Genomic DNA, 18,607 nt, shown 5'->3' with positions numbered 1-18,607 from the left:
ATTCCCAAATGATAAAATCAATGCCCCCTCAACCCCACCAGTATTCAAATTTGGGCATATTGTGTATTTGTGCCAAATTTGGTCCAGTAAATGAAAATACATCCTGCATGTCAGATATTTACATTAAAATTCATAAGAATAGCAAAATGATAGTTATGACGTAGCAACGAAAATAATGTTATGGTTCAGGGTCACCACAACATGAACTGTATTAAGGGGCCTCGGCATTAGGAAGGTCGAGAACCACTGATCTAGACTATAGAATTAATGCAGTTGTAGGCCACTTGAACAGACATAACTCAATGCTGTGGAATCATGGGAGTTGTGGTTTTACAAGGTCTTTAGCCTTCTATTCCAAAGCCTCACCAAACTACAACTCCCATGATTAGTCTGGACTACATGTATATAGGTATACCCCTGTTAGTAATATCAGGATAGTAACCGTGCCTTGACTTATAAAGTGGTTTTGTGAGTGATGGTAGTTGTGCATGTGAAGCATTTGCTTGAACGTTACCAAGGAAAAGAAACTATTATCATTTACCATATCCTGGTTCCTTCATGTAATGGAAGTAGAATTTAAAAATAGCCTGAGAGAGTTGTGCTTCCTCTTTTGGGGCTGCATTTTAAAAATGAAATTAAAATTATTCCTGATTTAGGAACGTAACCATCTAAACTCTGTAGATATGTGATGTCCTATTGCACCTGTAAAGCCTACAACCTGGGCATCAAGGCCCTTCGATTTCCTTCCCAAAGCTTTGTAATCCCATGTAATTTCCCCAATGTCATTGGTTTCCACATGAACCAAAAGGCAACGCTAAAAGGTAAAGGTTTCCTCTGACATTAAGTCCAGTCGTGTCTGACTCTGGGGGTTGGTGCTCATCTCCATTTCTAAGCCAAAGAGCCGGCATTGTCCATAGACACCTCCTAGGTCATGTGGCCGGCATGACTGCATGGAGCGCCGTTACCATCCCGCAGAAGCAGTACCTATTGAACTACTCACATTTGCATGTTTTCGAACCGCTAGGTTGGCAGAAGCTGGGGCTAATAGCGGCAGCTCACTCTGTTCCTCGGATTCGAACCTGCGACCTTTCGGTTAGCAAGTTCAGCAGCTCAGTGGATTAACCCGCTGTGCCACCAAGTTGTGTAACACGATTTTTGTTCCTGGGTTATAAATGCTGTTTCCTAATTGGATCTATCTTTTAAAAAATGGGAAAAGTTTATTAAACTACAGAAACATTGTTTTGTGGGACATCCTGCAGCACATTTTGTGCTATAGTTTTTCAATGAATATCTCAACCAATCCAACATAGTTTGTGACAGCCACAATAAAACAATGTTTCTGGAATAGAACAACTACAGTAAAGTCTCACTTATCCAACACTCGCTTATCCAACGTTCTGGATTATCCAACGCATTTTTGTAGTCAATGTTTCCAATACATCGTGATATTTTGGTGCTAAATTCGTAAATAGAGTAATTACTACTTATTACTGCATATTGAACTACTTTTTCTGTCATTTGTTGTATAACATGATGCTTAATTTGTAAAATCATAACCTAATTTGATGTTTAATAGGCTTTTCCTTAATTCCTCCTTATTATCCAACATATTAGCTTATCCAATGTTCTGCCAGCCCGTTTATGTTGGATAAGTGAGACTCTACTATACTTTCAAAGGTAGGACCAGACAATTAAACAAGAAATAACACTTTCAAACCAGGAACAGAACATGTTTCAAATTTTGTTGCATAATGTAATGCTCTAGTGGCTTGACAAGCCTTTCTGTTACAACTCGAATCTTTGCTCCAGGACTCCAAAGCCAACATGGAAATAAGTGATTTTTGGCATACAAACTTCTTGGCAAGGCAGTCTTCTAGGCTTGTTATGTCAGAGTAGTATACAAACATTGCGCCCTTTCCTTGACACAAATACACACTAATACAGCACAGCAAAGCTTGCAGGTTGTAGCAGCAGAGGTGTGAGTGACATCCCACGAACTAAGGAGGTAGGTTCACACTTGTGACATAAGCAATTTCCTCTTTGCTGGTATGGCTTACCTCCAGCACAATGTGGGTAGATGCGGCATTTGAAATTTCACTCTGATAGCAAAAGAAGAATAATAGATCATAGAATCGTAGAGTTGGAAGCAAGAAAACCGCATTCAAAGCACCCCCGACAGATGGCCATCCAGCCTCTGCTTAAAAGCCTCCAAAGAAGGAGCCTCCACTACACTCCGGGGCAGAGAGTTCCACTCCTGAACAGCTCTCACAGTTAGGAAGTTCTTCCTGATGTTCAGGTGGAATCTCCTGTCCTGTAGTTTGAAGCCGTTGTTCCACATCCTAGTCTCCTAACCCTAACCCTTACCCTGCTCCCTCCTCCCTATGACTTCCTCTCTCATCTTGATACATGGCCCTCATCATGTCTCCTCTCAGCCTTCTCTTCTGCAGGCTAAACATGCCCAGCTCTTTAAGCCTCTCCTCATAGGGCTTGTTCTCCAGACCCTTGATCATTTTAATCGCCCTCCTCTGGACGCTTTCCAGCTTGTCAACATCTCCCTTCAATTGCTGTGCCCAGAATTGGACACAGTATGATTCCAGATGTGGTCTGACCAAGGCGGAATAGAAGGGGAGCATGATTTCTCTGGATCTAGACTCTATACTCCTATTTATGCCGGCCAAAATCCCAATGGCTTTTTTTTTGCCGACGCATGACATTGTTGGCTCATGTTCACCTTCCTGTCCATGAGGACTCCAAGATCTTTTTAACACGTACTACTGTTGAGCCAGACATCGTCCCCCATTCTGTATCTTTGCATTTCATCTTTTCTGCCTAAGTGGAGTATCTTGCATTTGTCCCTGTTGAACTTCATTTTGTTAGTTTCGGCCCATCTCTCTAATCTGGTAAGATCGTTTTGAATTCTGCTCCTGTCTTCTGAAGTATTCTGGCTATCCCTCTCAATTTGGTGTTGTTTGCAAACTTGACGATCCTGCCTTCTAGCCCTTAATCTAAGTCACTAATAAAGATGTTGAACAGAACCGGGCCCAGGACGGAACCCTGAGGCACTCCACTCGTGACTTCTTTCCAGGATGAAGGAGAAGCATTGGTGAGCACCACTTAACCAATTACTGATCCACCTAACCGTAGTTTTGCCTAGCTCACAGTTGACTAGTTTGTTTGCCAGAAGGTCATGGGAGACCTTGTCAAAGGAAGGCCTTCCTGAAATCCAGATACACTACATCCTCGGCATTCCCTGCATCGACCCAGATAATGACTCTATTGAAAAAAGAGATCAGATTTTGAAGAAATTTGAAGGCCAGTGAGTTTTAATGAGAAATAGGATGCCCATAAGTTGTCATTGAGTGGGCAAAGAGGGAAGAAGAAGGTAGAGTAATTTCTCTATGGCATGAAAGCTCTGAATTTCTGAATCAGGAGTAATATGGTATCTTTAGCTCTATACTTCAAAAGGTCGGTTCTATAGTGCAATTGCATTGCAGTCGATTTGTCTTATAGTTCTAGTTTTCAGGGAGTTATTTAGCACCAAACCTAAACAGTATTTGTCTCACCCTTTCCACACTTTGGGAGAGTTGGTATGGAGTAGGATTACACTGAAGAGAAAGAAATGCTTGGGGGGGAAATGAGAAATTACATTTCTGGGTTACAGATCCTTGTAGCTATTCTGGCTGGGACATTCCAGGGGTAGGAGTCCAAAAAAAGCAACTTTCCCAGGTGCTACTAAAATGCATAATTTGAAATACATGTACAGTATTCCCTTACTTATCACTGGGGTTAAGTTCCAGGACCACCCGCAATAAGTGAAAATCTGTGAAGTAGGGACACTATATTTATTTTAATATTTCTACATTATTTTAGTAGTTATACACTATTTTAAGTCTTTATCAATCAATCGTGTATTGATAAATCACCTCCTTCTCCTCCCGTTACCACTTGGGCTCCTTTTCTCTCCCTTTGGCTTCTCCTTCCTCCCTTCCTTAGGCTGTAAATTTTAATTTTTTATGATTTATAATAGTCTTTTAGGGTTTATTGAAAAACCGCGAAACAGCGAATCTGTGAAAAGTGAACCCCAAAGTAGTGAGGGAATACTGTACTGTATGTGTGTGTACAAAGTAGTTGTGAAAAGCGCATACCTTTGAAAATAGTGTGCACAATCCTTATTTTATTTTTTTTCCAATGCATACAAATTTACATCTATGGGACTGGGAAGCTAATGACTGGAGTATGACTGGAATAATGATGGGACACAGAGAACATCAATGGAAGTAAAACTGATGGAATTTCGCATTTATAAGAGGAACCTGCAGGTGATACTTTTAGGGAACCTTTCATCTGTAACTTTGCTAGAAACCAAGGGAAAAAAGATTCCAAAACAGAACTTTCCCAGACTTTGTATATGGGAAATCTCTCTTCCCAAGCTCTGCCATTTTCAAATTTTTGTTCTCCACTTCTTCCAAGCTTTGTCCTATGCCAGCCACACCAGGAGACAAAATGTAATGTCATTTTTATTTATTGCAGCCCAGTCTTGTTTATCTTTGTCCTTTTGAATACTGTTTCTATCTTCCAGTGTTTGGTCAATGGACACATCCTCTCTTTATAAGCATCTTTTTTTATTTCCACAGTATCTGAAGACCAGATGCTGGCTATCGATGAATATGACCTCAGCGTAGTCCGGCTTTGCTTCCAAGCTTTAGTTTGTGACGAACATGGAAACTGCACAATACCTCTTCCTCCGGTCATCTCCAACCCTATTTATGACAACCGTAAGTACAGTAATACCTGAGTTGGATTGTGGTGACAGATATCGACATTTCTACTGATACTTTGGCCGTGCTAATTCATCCTAGGGATTGTTCCCAGATGGATGGTATTTGCAATATCAGTCAAAAGATTTTGTGTGAAGCAAATCCATTCCAATAGATACAGTTACATAACAAGGAAGGAAGGAAGGAAAAAAGTTGCAAGGGAGGGATTTATTTATTGTGTTGTTGTGGAATTTCGTTTGGACGCGGGTGAAGAAAGCAGACTGACAGCAGAAGTTGTCTTCAAGATAGTTTACTTTTGGTCAAGAGCAGGTGACAATGTTAGCTAATGCCCAGAAAACGCAATGCCACCCCTTGCCTGTAGTGGCTTTCCAATTTATACAATTTTACAGAAGCATGCGCAGAAAGCTGACAATGGAATTTGCTGACTATTATAATCCTTTTGGACATGCGTAGTTGCCTTGTAACTTATATAACACATTACTCATCACATCAGGTGAAGTGTCCATAGTTTGCTCCACGTATGCACTATCCTCAGGTGACATGTTCATAGTTCATCCCACGTATGCATCATCCAGCAGCCAAATCATTACTGCAGTTTGCATGACCTTACATTGTGAGCAAAGAGCAAATGCCAGGCAGAACATGTCCTGTCAACACTTTCATGGAAAAACAAGATTTTTGAGTAAGGGTCATCTCGGTAAGGGATTTTTAGGGTCTTTAAATAAAATATTCAAGAGCTGCTCCATTAGTGTCAGAAGCGAACCGAGGGTGCAAGTTGTAATGTATTTGAAAACACAAAGTGTTTTTAAAAAACAACAACTTGGCATTATACTAAATGTCCTTTGACCAGTAGCTGGCCACTTGGAGTGCCTCTGGTGTTGCTGTAAGAAAGTCCTCCCTCCATTGCGCATGTGGAAGGGCTCAGAATGCATTGTAATAAGTGGTCTGTAGTTTGTTCTTGTCCACACTTGCATGCCGTGGACTCCACTTTGTAGCCCCATTTCTTAAGATTGACTCTGCACCTTGTGGTGCCAGAGCGCAGTCTGTTCAATGCTTTCCAAGTCACCCTGTCTTCTGTGTGCCCAAGAGGGAGTCTCTCATCCAATGTCAGCCATTGATTGAGGTTCCGGATTTTAGCCTGCCACTTTTGGACTCTCGCTTGGAGTTCCTGCCAGTATCTCTATAGATCTTAGAAAACTATTTCTTGATTTAAGGCATTGGCATGCTGGCTGATACCCGAACAGGGGATGGGCCGGAGATGTCAATGCTTTGGTCCTTGTATTTCTGGCTGCTACTTCCCGGCAGATGTCAGGTAGTGCAATGCCAGCTAAACAGTATAATTTCTCCAGTGGTGTGGGGCGTAGAGATGATGCGGCATGTCTCATTAAGAGCCACATCAACTGTTTTAACGTGGTGAGATGTACTCCACGCTGGGCATGCGTATTCAGCAGCAGAGTAGCAAAGCGCAAGGGCAGATGCCTTCACTGTGTCTAGTTGTGACCTCCAGGTTGTGCCAGTCAGCTTTTGTACGGTGTTATTTCAAGCGCTCACGTTTTGCTTGATAGTCAAGCAGTGCTTCTTGTAAGTCAGCACAGTAAAGCCATCCTTTTCAGCTCCCCAAAATCCAGACTGTGATTCAAAACCGGGAATATTTGGGGTTTGCAAAATGGTGAGGATTATTGTGCTCTGTATGGGGCCCCTGGTGGCACAGTGTGTTAAAGCGCTGAGCTGCTGAACTTGCGGACCTAAAGGTCCCAGGTTCAAATCCTAGGAGCGGAATGAGTGCCCGCTGTTAGCCCCAGCTCCTGCCAACCTAGCAGTTTGAAAACATGCAAATGTGGGTAGATCAATAGCTACCGCTCCTGTGGGAAGGTAACGGCGCTCCATGCAATCATGCCAGCCACATGACCTTGGAGGTGTCTACGGACAATGCTGGGAAATGGAGATGAGCACCAACCCCCAGAGTTGGTCACGACTGGACTTAACGTCAGGGGAAACCTTTATCTTTACTATTATGCTCTGTATATGATCAACCCTTCTCGTGAGTTTTGTAAAGTGTATTTCCTCTGAAGAAAGAAAGAGTAGAACTTCCTCTTCTTCTGCCCTTCTGCTATATTTTTGGAAAAAGTGTTACTGTAATAGCCTGTCCCTCCCCTTCCTTTCCCTTCACCAATTGTTGTTTCCTTTTCCCGCCTAGGTGCCCCCAAATCAGCAGAACTGAGAATCTGCCGAGTGAACAAGAATTGTGGAAGTGTGAAAGGTGGAGATGAAATTTTCCTCCTGTGTGACAAAGTTCTGAAAGGTAAAAATGATCACTTCTAGATTTCCTTTTGCGTGGCTGTGGGGGCAGGAATGCTCCACCTGAGAATCTATGCAAGTCCATTAATGGCCTCATCAGCACCAGTATGAAGCAAGCTGGGATCTGCACTACTCAGTCCATGAATTATGGCAAGGGGTCTCTTGATTAGCATGTGATCTGACCGACATCATCAAGGTCTCCTTTTGGAGGACTAAGTACCTGTAGATCAGGCATGAGCAAACATGGGCCCTCCAGGTGATTTGTACTCCAACTCCCACCATTCCTAACAGCCTACCTGCTGTTAGGAGTTGTGGGAGTTAAAGTCCAAAACACCTGGAGGGTCCAAGTTTGTAGATGAAACTCCCTAGTATCACCTGATCTTCTGGACTTCTTCAGACATGTCCAGTTTCTTCCCCAGTTGCTGAACAATACAAGTCACCATCAACTGGCAAGGCCACAGCACTCTTGAAAGACCACTGCTAGTCCCATTAAATGATCTACCATCAATCAGCAATTTTTCCCATTCTCATTATGAGTCCAGTTTAGAGAACCATGTTCCTTCTATGGATTCTCCTTCTTGGTCCCATTGCCCTTAGAGGTGGCTTCTCCTCCCTCCTAATGCAAGGAGGGATGCATTAAAACAAAGGCATTGCCACACATAATAATATAAATCCTACCAGTAGCGTACCTGTAGTCTTTCAGTGAACTGGCCTTTAGATTAGTCAGTGAAAAAATGTAATTGATAAACTAGTGTGGCTCATGTTTAATTGGTAGAATACTAAGACCACCTTTATCAGGCTGTTGTGGTTTTCTAAAGGTTAAAGTAAAGGATTTCCCCTGACATGAAGTCTAGTTGTGTCCGGCTCTGGGAATCTTTCTAAGCCGAAGAGCCGGCGTTGTCCCTAGACACCTCCAAGGTCATGTTTTTGAAATGCATAAGGAAATTGCAACCAATGAGCTACATTAGTCTCCTAAATGCCCAAAGCACCTCCAAATTAGCAGAATGCTTCCTGCAATGGACAATAAAGTAAACACACCCCGACCTGCCCTGGCCAGTGACTGGGAGGAAAAAACAAAATTAGTAGGGATAAGTTACTTCCAGCTCGATTTTGACTTACTTTCCAACAATGTGACCTGACATGGGGGTGAGATATCACCTTTGCAGCACCTTTCTCAGTTGCCTATTCCTGAGTTATAGTGCACTGGTGGAGAGAAGTGAAACATTAAAACAAGATTAAAGACAATTTTAGTACTTGATGTGCGGTATCACCTTAAGCAAATAGTTTCAGATCCTCACAACTCCTTTCAGTATCTCAAATCAATGAAATCACATATTCACAGTTGATTAACTAGATGAGTTCTGATAAATTCATGGAGAAATCTGAGTGGATGCTCCATGTTTGAAAGCATTATATCTTCTGAGGAAAAGCTATGGGAAAAGACGCGTATGTATGTTCCTTTATGATGGGCTTCCCTGAAGAATCTCTTCAACTACGATCAGGTGCAATGGGGCTATATTTTAAAGATATAAAGAGCTTGTAAAGGTTAGGATTTTTGACTACAACTCCCAGAATCCTCTACCCCCTAATGTCTGCTGTTCTGTCACGTGCTGGGCCTGTAGCTATTGTCTTTGTATAGGACGTATACTTTATGCCCAGCGGGAAACCAGGGCGCCTCAAAGAGAGGTTCTTGAGGATTTTCCTGAAAAGGATAGTCCTTTGAGTCTTTAATGAGACAACAAAGTCTTTATTATTGAACAAATAATAAATCTTCAAGGAGTCAAATAACACTTCAAGGTTTCCTTAATAAACTGTTGGCCTTTTCAGTCTTGTCCCCTTATAACCTCTCCCAGGCTGTCTATTATATGGGCCTAGCTGATGTGGGACCCACTACCGATTCCAAATGCGTCTGGGTATCGAGTGGACCTACCAACCAAGGCTTGCAGATGTTTCATCTGGGGTTGCGTGGATCTGTGGTGCTGTTCCCTCTCCGAGGTTTCTTTGAAAACTTTAGGGCTGTTTCCCTCAGGAGCTGTGAGGTTGAGAGGCTGTGCGCTCTTAGCCAGAACCTTTGGGACCTTTCCCCTGGAATTTCTGTTTCTGATTCCTCGGATGTTCTATATCCCCAGATGTTCTATATCCCCGGATGTTCTTGAGATATGAAGCTTTTTTACGGGACGAGCTGGTCTACGTCCTATAGCTTAGCTTCCTTAAGTGAGAATGACTTAAAAATGGCTCCTTCCCTCCCAGAACCCTGAACAAGGGGCGGAACCAAACATAATGATGATGGACAGGCGGCCTGCCCTATGACTGCAAACATTAGCAGAAAGAAAATAAAGTTGGAGCTTCTGGTACAGCCGTACCAGCACATCTGCAAACATTCTCTGGGAGTTGTAGTGGGAAAACACTATTTTTCTAAGTGATGTCTTTTGTTTAAGCTGCCTTAAATAATAACTTGCTCATAACCTCAACAAGCGGTGGTGACATTCTTAGCAGAAAGCAGAACTGTTTCTTGGTTTTTGGGTTTCAGTCTAACAACCGTGTGCTCTTTGCTTTTTTATTTTTCCCTTTTGTCTTTACTGATGACCTGTGGTTAACACTGACTCTTTGTCTTCTCGGAGAACAGATGATATAGAAGTGAGATTTGTCATGAATGACTGGGAAGCCAAAGGAGTTTTCTCACAAGCCGACGTGCATCGCCAAGTGGCCATTGTCTTCAGGACCCCTCCTTTCTACAAAGACATCTCTGAACCCATCACTGTGCAGATGCAGTTGCGAAGGCCTTCAGATCAAGAACTTAGCCTCCCTATGGACTTTAGATACCTGCCAGAGGAAAAAGGTACTACTAGAAAAGTTAAGGGACTGGAGCTCTCATCAGGCCATAGCTGGTATTGATGAGAATTGTGGTCCAGTCATATCTAGAGGGGCACATAGGGCCCACCTCTGAACTACAAGATGTATCCCAACTGGAAGGGACAAATGTTGGCTAGAATCTGGCTCATGTGTGTCTTAATTTGTATTTGTATTTTGCTGGCCAATATACAATGGCTGTTCCACTTTGGGCATATCAACATGACTCATTGGAAAATATTAAAATGCCCGGTAAAATGTAAGGTAGTAGGAAAAAACGAAACCCAAACTAAAGGTGGATTAATTCAAGCAAAGACCTAAGATTGTAAGACCAGAGCCAGGAATGTAATGCCCAAGCTTTTGAAGATCTCTCATTCATAGTGTTGCCTTAGCTAAAGTTGACTTAAAGGCAAACAATCACATCAAGAAAAACTGGATGTATTCGATCATGATTAGATACGTGTAGTTCCACGAATGTAACCTGTTGTTTGTCCCAACTAGAGTAAAGCCATTGAATCATTTGGATTTCCTTATCCTTTGGTTCAACAGTTGACTCTGTCAAGTTGAGATTAACCACCAGGATGCGAATTATGAAGTTGAGCTTTCTGGAACGGTCATCAGTGCCTCCAGTATTGTTGTCATGTGCCTTCAAGTCATTTCCAATTTATGGTGACTCCAAGGAAACCCTATCATGGGGTTTCTTACCCAAGGTCACCCCATGGATTTGCAAACCATTGTACTTTCCACCTCCACATTGGCTTTCCACCTCCAGTGTACTATTTGATCAAATGGGGTTGCTGAAGTAGCCACTGTAATAATAATAATCTTTATTTTTATACCCCGCCCCATCTCCCCGAAGGGACTCGGGGTGGCTTACATGGGGCCTTGCCCGATAAAACAATCAAATATCAATAACAAAGCAATAACACAATTATCCCAATAAAAACATCAACATCAGTAAAAACAATCATTAAAATCGACATGAAGCATACAATGTTAAAAACAGGAGACTAATTCATAGAACCCGGGCAAAGTGCAGAATGTGCCGAAATGGGGAAAGGTAATTTCACAGATGAAATGGACAATAAAATGCAGGAATACAATGGCAGCACATCAAGAATGGGGCTATTATAGAATGGGCAGATAGATCAATCCAACAACAAATTAAGCGTCAAAGGCCTTTTGGAAGAGCCAGGTTTTTAAGCTCCTTCGGAAGGAGAGGAGGGTAGGGTACAAGTCAAATCCACTGATAAAGTGCAGATTAAAATTCACAATTTAAAATTTTCCTTTTACAATGAAGCAAGAAATACAGCGTTTCTGTCAATATTACAGATCTACTTTTCACAGTTCTTAAAAACAAAGTGCAAAAACTTTTTTAAACAAAGCCTCATGCGAAGGGCTGTACATGCCCCATTCACAACAGAACAACAATTAGGTATGTTGGCAGATCGGATTACACAATGCCTGTATCCAGCAGAAGGATTGTATAATGTAACTACCATACAACTATGCTAGTGTAGATTTATACTGTGTATGCATGATGTAGGATTTTGGTGATTACGTCTGTGAATTAATATTACATTTCATTGGCTATATATTGTCTGGCCGACTGGAGGAGCTATAGTCCAAAACAGAAACTTTCCCAAACTTCAGATTTCCTTTTGTCTGTTCTCAATCTCCTAATGATCAATATATCTCTGCCTGAGTTTCCTGGGGGATTCAGTGAGCTGTCATTGGAGGGAAAAGGTAACATTCCCAGGTTCAGCGTGAGATTAGCTATCACTGTTCAGTCAAAGCTCAGTCTGATTAACACAGGAACTAAATAGGTCACTCGGTTTACAAGAACCTCAACTTCTCCTCTTTCTCATTCACACCTATAAAGTTCTTGCAGTCAGGAACATGTCATTAACCTTTGCTTTAGGCTTGTTTAACCTTGGGTTGTTGTTTTTTTTCTTCGCTAGACAACTTCCTCTTCCATGTCTATGAGCCTTGACTCTCTTCTAAAGCAGAAGATGCATTCAGGAAAGAGAGTTATATGATCGGATTTGCAATATTTCTTTTAATTTGGAAATCCCCTAGTTCTTATGCCCAGGCCAGACTTTGCTGCCTGAGGCGGAGAAGAAAGCGGCGCCACCCGAACTTTGCCAAGTTATTTTGGCAAATGAGGCCAACAAAGCCCCACAGGCATTTCTCCCTGACTCTGATAGTAGCACTACATTAAGAAGAAATTAAATAATCAGCAGTTTGCTGCCTCTAATCTGCTACCTGACATGGTTGCCACACCCTGCTCTTGAGTTTAGAAAAGTTATAGTTTGCGGGCTGCAAACTCCCCCAAACCACCAATAAAGCACGGGCCCTATTTTAAAAACTGGATTTCCCCTCTGGATACATTATCCTGATGTGTAAGATATCATGCTAGACATATTCCTATGTATAATTAAACCAAGCTAGAAATATCTTTAGAACCTCGTGTAGAATTGTGCCTCTCTGTGTGTTGCTAGTTTCATTGCTAACTTTCCTTCTCTTTTTAAAGATCCTTACGGTCACAAGTCAAAAAAACAGAGAATGCCAATCGTTTTTAAAAAGCTCATCAAAGACTGTGGTAAGGGCACACCTGTTTTGTTCTCATGCAATGTCTTTTCCTTTTCTGCCTTCACAGAACCATCCTTTGTTAACATTTTCCACAAGTCATTTCAATGCATGATGTTTTGATTGCTCGGTGCCAGTTCCATAATGGGGAGGGAGTGCAATTATAAATGGTTTTATTACTGTATTTCCATTTGGTCACTTGTGTTAATGTTAGCACATACTTTTCAATAATGGCAAATCCATCTTGGAACATATTCCTCAGTGTTTTAACATTCATAAATCAGTTTGCCCCATTAGTTAAGGTTAACACATTAGTGCAAAAATGGCTATTTTCGCACACTGCCTACAACCTTGGCAAGGTCCTCTGCTGCATTCAGCTAAGTAAAGATAAACATAGCTATGAATTACCAGAGGAATAAATTTATCAAATCCATCTTAAATATCAAGGAGGCTTGCTTGGTCTTCCTCCCAACTGCCACTGCCTTAGCCTCAGAGGGAGAGAAGAGCAAACACAGCTCCATCTTGCCTAAGTCCAGAAGTAGATGAAAGGCACTCATCCACCCCAACTACCACTGCCCTGACCTCAGAGGGAGAGAAGAAAAGCAAACACAGCTCCATCATGCCTAAGTCCAGAAGTAGATAAAAGGCCCTCATCCACCCCAACTACCACTGCCCTGACCTCAGAGGTAGAGAAGATCAAACACAGCTCCATCTTGCCTAGGTCCATAAAAGGTCCTTCATCCATCCCAAGAGCCACTGCCCTGGCCTCAGAGGGAGAGAAGAAGATCAAACACAGCTCCATCTTGCCTAAGTCCAGAAGTAGATAAAAGGCCCTCATCCACCCCAACTACCACTGCCCTGACCTCAGAGGGAGAGAAGATCAAACACAGCTCCATCTTGCCTAGGTCCATAAAAGGTCCTTCATCCATCCCAAGAGCCACTGCCCTGGCCTCAGAGGGAGAGAAGAAGTTCAAACACAGCTCCATCTTGCCTAAGTCCAGAAGTAGATAAAAGGCCCTCATCCACCCCAACTACCACTGCCCTGACCTCAGAGGGAGAGAAGATCAAACACAGCTCCATCTTGCCTAGGTCCATAAAAGGTCCTTCATCCATCCCAAGAGCCACTGCCCTGGCCTCAGAGGGAGAGAAGAAGATCAAACACAGCTCCATCTTGCCTAAGTCCAGAAGTAGATAAAAGGCCCTCATCCACCCCAACTACCACTGCCCTGACCTCAGAGGGAGAGAAGATCAAACACAGCTCCATCTTGCCTAGGTCCATAAAAGGTCCTTCATCCATCCCAACAGCCACTGCCCTGGCCTCAGAGGGAGAGAAGAAGATCAAACACAGCTCCATCTTGCCTAAGTCCAGAAGTAAATGAAAGGCCCTCATCCACCCCAACTACCACTGCCCTGGCCTCAGAGGGAGAGAAGAAGAACAAACATAGTTCCATCTTGTCTAGGTCTAGAAGTAGATAAAAGGCCCTTCATCCATCCCAAGAGCCACTGCCCTGGCCTCAGAGGGAGAGAAGAAGATCAAACACAGCTCCATCTTGCCTAAGTCCAGAAGTAAATGAATAATAATAACTTATAATAATAACTTTATTTTTATACCCTGCCCCATCTCCCCGAAGGGACTCGGGGCGGCTTACATGGGGCCTGGCCCAATAAAACAAACAAATAACAGTAACAAAGTAACAATTATCCCAGTAAAAAACATCAACATCAATAAAAACAATCATTAAAATCAACAAGCAGGATACAGTATTAAAAACAGGAGACTAAGTCGTAGATCCCAGGCAAAGTGCAGAGTGTTACGAAATGGGGAAAGGAAATTTCACAGTTGAATGGACAATAAAGTGTGGTATAAAATGACAAGACAACAACAATGGGACTATTATGGAATGGACAGATAGATCAATCCAGCAACAATTAAACATCGAAGGCCTTTTGGAAGAGCCAGGTTTTTAAGCTCTTCCGGAAGGAGAGGAGGGTAGGGGCCTGCCTGATCTCTCTAGGTAGAGAGTTCCAAAGCCGGGATGGGGGCCACGACGGAGAAGGCCCTCTCTCTCGTCCCCACCAACCGTGACTGTGAGGGTGGTGGGAGCGAGAGAAGGGCCTCCCCCGATGAGCGAAGAGAACGTGTGGGTTCATAGAGGGAGATGCGGTCTCTAAGATAGGTGGGTCCCAAACCATTTAGGGCTTTGTAGGTGATAACCTGCACCTTGAATTGGGCCCGGAAAATAAATGGCAGCCAGTGGAGCTCCTTAAACAGAGGCGTTGAACGTGTTTGCTTTTCTTCTCTCCCTCTGAGCCCAGGGCAGTGGTAAATGAAAGGCCCTCAATGACCCCAACTGCCACTGCCCTGGCCCCAGAGGGAAAGAAGATAAGGCAGTACCTGCTGAACTTAATCTCCTCCCACATTGCCATCCTCTTTTCCTTTTTCTGTAGGAAAAGAGATCACTTAATTAACAATTATCTTGTTTTAGTATGTTTAGGCTAACAACTTGTTTACTTCTGCTAGGTCCCTACGAGAAGTCTAAAGCTGGTTCCATGTTCCAGCCTGCTTCCAGTGAAGGAAAGATGATTAAGAAAGGTAGAATCTCCTTGCTTGTTTTATTCTTTCCAAATTTCTTCCTCATTCTTACCACATTTCTATCTTTCCCTCTCTTCTGGGCACAGTGTTGAAGAATCCTTGTAATGTGGCTAAATGTTTCCTTGCCTTTTCTGAGTGTTGTTAATTCTCTTTTGCAGAAGGGAATCTGTATCACCCCCAAACTGGATCAGTCCCAATGGAGAGAACATCCATGAACACTCTTCCAGCACAGCCGTATTATCCTCCTTCAATAAACAACCATTGTTCCAATGGGCACCATGTCACAATGGGTCCCATCAAGCAGAATGGAGTTCTGCCATCATGCTGGCGTTCCTCCGGTCCCCCCTTCGATGGTTTCCTGCCTGAAGAAAACTTCTCAGGAAATATGTTGCCCCCTGGTTTACAGAACGGTGGTTCTCCATCACTACAACAGGAGCAGAGCCTGAATTGGGTGAATCAGAAGGATAAGAACTTCTACAGAACATTCACCAACACAAGGAATGGGCCAGGGGCATCATTATCATCCCTGCCATCATCTTCACCATCATCAACAACAACTCAACAAGACCTACTCAATGTCTCCAACACAGTTGCAAACCACCCTTCTCACTCTGTCAATGTCACTGTGGCCAATGGCCTCAGCATGGAGATGGATGATGCCAGATGTTCAAGTGTAACCTTGGAAAAGGCTTCCTTTGTCCAAGTTTTAAATGCAAATGGTCATGGGCAGCAAGTACAACCCATACCACATCATGGTACATCAGCAGAAGCAGTTTGCAACTCATCTTTGAATTCCATGTCCAACGCATACGAGCCGCTGTCCTTCTCTTATCTGGAGAGCCTCAGTGAAGTGAGACCACCCAGCCAACCTGCTTTACAAAACTCAGTCAATATGTCCAACAGTCAGTACTTTAGTACATATAGCACCCAAGATGAAGAGTTCCTTAATGCCTTCGATGCCATGCTTTAAATTGTATCAAACTTTCAGGTTGAGCTAGACAAATATGGCCGTGAGGTATATCATGGCTTCTTTCAGTAGAAGAACCAGTTTTTCATATGATTGAAATGGGAGAGGTCATGTTTCTTCTCAGGTTACCTGTATATACCATGTTTTAAACAATAATGTGGCTATTTTAGGATTATGGATCAAGGATGATCAGATAGCTTCAGCTTTTTTGTACATTTTTTGCTTTGTAAAAAGCTTTCCCATGTTTGTAGTCATGTGCTGCTGGGAAACATTGGTGGAGAAGGTTTACTTCGTTTTTAAAATAATATTTTTAAACTGTGTCCAGCTAACTCTTACTTGGAAACTATATCCAGAATTCGTTTTGTCTGTTGATAAAAGTCAGAATTAGACCAAACAAAAATAAGATGAAATCAGGAGTTGACATATTCCATGCATTCAACTTCTGATATATAGCCAAAATCTCATTCACAATTATAGTGCACAATTGCAGTATATATCCCTCTCATTATAAGATGATAAATTTGCACATATTTATGAGATGATAGTATCTCTGCTGCGTATACACTCTTTGTCAAACAAGCGTTAATGCTATATATTTTCAGCATTTTTTAAAATGAGCATTTTGGCAACATTGGTTGGTAGCTTGCAGATGAAGATGGACTTAAGATTATATTTGTTTCAGCTATTCCTTGGGACAGTAGAATCAATAGACCAAATGACCAGTCCTGATGCTGTTTTCGATGGGCCAGATGCTATCTTCTGTCTGGCTGATTATTTCAAAGCAAAGCTTGAAAACCTTCTTTTTGGGAATAACAATTGGCTAAATCTCCACCCTTCATGACCATGAATGGTCAGTGGACTTCCATGGTAGTGGAAACCCATTCTGAGTTTCAGAATATATTTTAAAGGGAGTTATCCAAGGAACTGAGCTTCTTTGGAGGCTGGGATATCACAACCATCCCACCAACATGGAAGTTACAAACCTTGAACAGTCAGTCATGCTGGCTGAAAGCATCTCAGGATTGCAGTCTAAAGAAAAGCTTCGTTTCAGGAGTACAAATCTACATCAGAAGACTCTGTGTCAATCAGACAAGTGCAACATCTGTCATCCTGTGCCATCTTTCCAGGCGAACCATAGACACCCACAAGAAGAACTGAACCAAGGGTATCCTTAATGGAGAACATGGAAATACTGGATATTCCTCCCAAAGTACATTTGCCTGTACTAGTTTGTCTAGATTGAAAAAGGCCTATCTTAGAAGACCCTTTCGTGCCAGATTGCTCATCTCTTGCTTTGGTTCCGATCTGTAGACATTTGACAGCCTTGCCTTCATCTTGCCCTTTTTTGATTATGACTGCAAGATCGCTGTGGTTTTTATTGCAAAGTGAAGACTTTTAAGAAAGAATTTTTGGAGTTGTAGCACTGAGTTGACTTCTTTAATACACCACGAACTAAACTGGAAGCCGCTCGTTGTCTCCTATGGAATGGTGGCAGTCTGAACTGAACACAAAATTCCCTCCTGCAAGGAAAATAGGGAGCTATCCTCTTTTGGCACCTGTTTCAAACATGACTGTGGAGATGATCTATTTGAATCAGCTTCATTTGACTATATGAATGACTTCTTCATCTTACACCACTTTGGTAAAAAAAAAATACTCAACAGAGTTCTTCCATCTGTGATCCGGACATGACCAACCTCATGGAATAGAGGAACCAAACCCTGTGAAGTGTGCAGGTTGTGTCACTGTGTTATATCACTGAAAAACATCGTTTCCTTATTTGTAGTATGGATCAGATGCAGCTTAAATTTACATGGAGACAGCATAGGGCACATCTAGACTTGTCAGTTTAAAACTGGGATTGTAGAAAGTGGTTTCCTTATGCAGATGATACATAGAAAATCCTAGGACAGTTTAAGGCCCATGTGGCACACTAAGGGCTTTCTTTTGCACACTGTTGTATGCGTTTGTTGCCAAGCCGCTACAGTTTGAAACTAGTTTTGAACTGCATTAGATGATCAGTGTAGATGAGGCTATGGTCAAGTTTTGGGGGAGTGTTCCTTTTGTTACAGGAAGGTAAGTTAACATGGCCTGAATACTCTTGCTTGTTGGTCTTTTCCGTGACAATATGCTTTTTGTTTCATCCATAGGTCCCTATGGATAATATTATTATAAGGGGGCTGGTTTATTGGTATGTATACATTTACTTGGATATAAGTCCAACTTACAAGACTTTTCTTGCAAATTGTCACACCTTGACTTTCATTGCTAGTTAAATGCTTAACTAAACTGGTTAATTTAAAATAACCTCCCCAGTCCATGGTGACTTTATCATGTTTTGTGAATTGTCTCTGATTTATGATAGTTACATGCATTTATACAATATTATTCGAACACGTTAGATCTTCTCCACCTTCATAAGACTGGGTTTTTAATTTTTGCAATTATGTGTTGTTCTGTTTGCATTTAGCAAATCTGTGTTAAGATACAGTAGAGTCTCACTTATCCAACATAAACGGGCTGGCAGAACGT

General features: G+C 42.2%; 1 protein-coding gene across 1 annotated transcript in view; it reads left to right on the top strand.

Moving 5' to 3' along the window:
• Nucleotides 1-16,913, top strand: part of rel (REL proto-oncogene, NF-kB subunit) — a 69,091-nt gene extending 52,178 nt beyond the window's left edge. Inside the window, exons 5-10 of the mRNA XM_062970188.1 lie at nucleotides 4,635-4,775; nucleotides 6,976-7,080; nucleotides 9,703-9,915; nucleotides 12,460-12,528; nucleotides 15,037-15,108; nucleotides 15,267-16,913. Coding sequence (XP_062826258.1) covers nucleotides 4,635-4,775; nucleotides 6,976-7,080; nucleotides 9,703-9,915; nucleotides 12,460-12,528; nucleotides 15,037-15,108; nucleotides 15,267-16,078 — 1,412 coding nt within the window. The 3' untranslated portion in view covers nucleotides 16,079-16,913. The remainder of the gene's footprint in view (nucleotides 1-4,634; nucleotides 4,776-6,975; nucleotides 7,081-9,702; nucleotides 9,916-12,459; nucleotides 12,529-15,036; nucleotides 15,109-15,266) is intronic.
• Nucleotides 16,914-18,607: the final 1,694 nt, after the last annotated feature.

The sequence above is a fragment of the Anolis carolinensis genome, chromosome 1, assembly GCF_035594765.1.
Source record: "Anolis carolinensis isolate JA03-04 chromosome 1, rAnoCar3.1.pri, whole genome shotgun sequence".
NCBI classification, from domain to species: Eukaryota; Metazoa; Chordata; class Lepidosauria; order Squamata; family Dactyloidae; genus Anolis; species Anolis carolinensis.
This window is presented reverse-complemented; position numbering and strand designations above follow the sequence as displayed.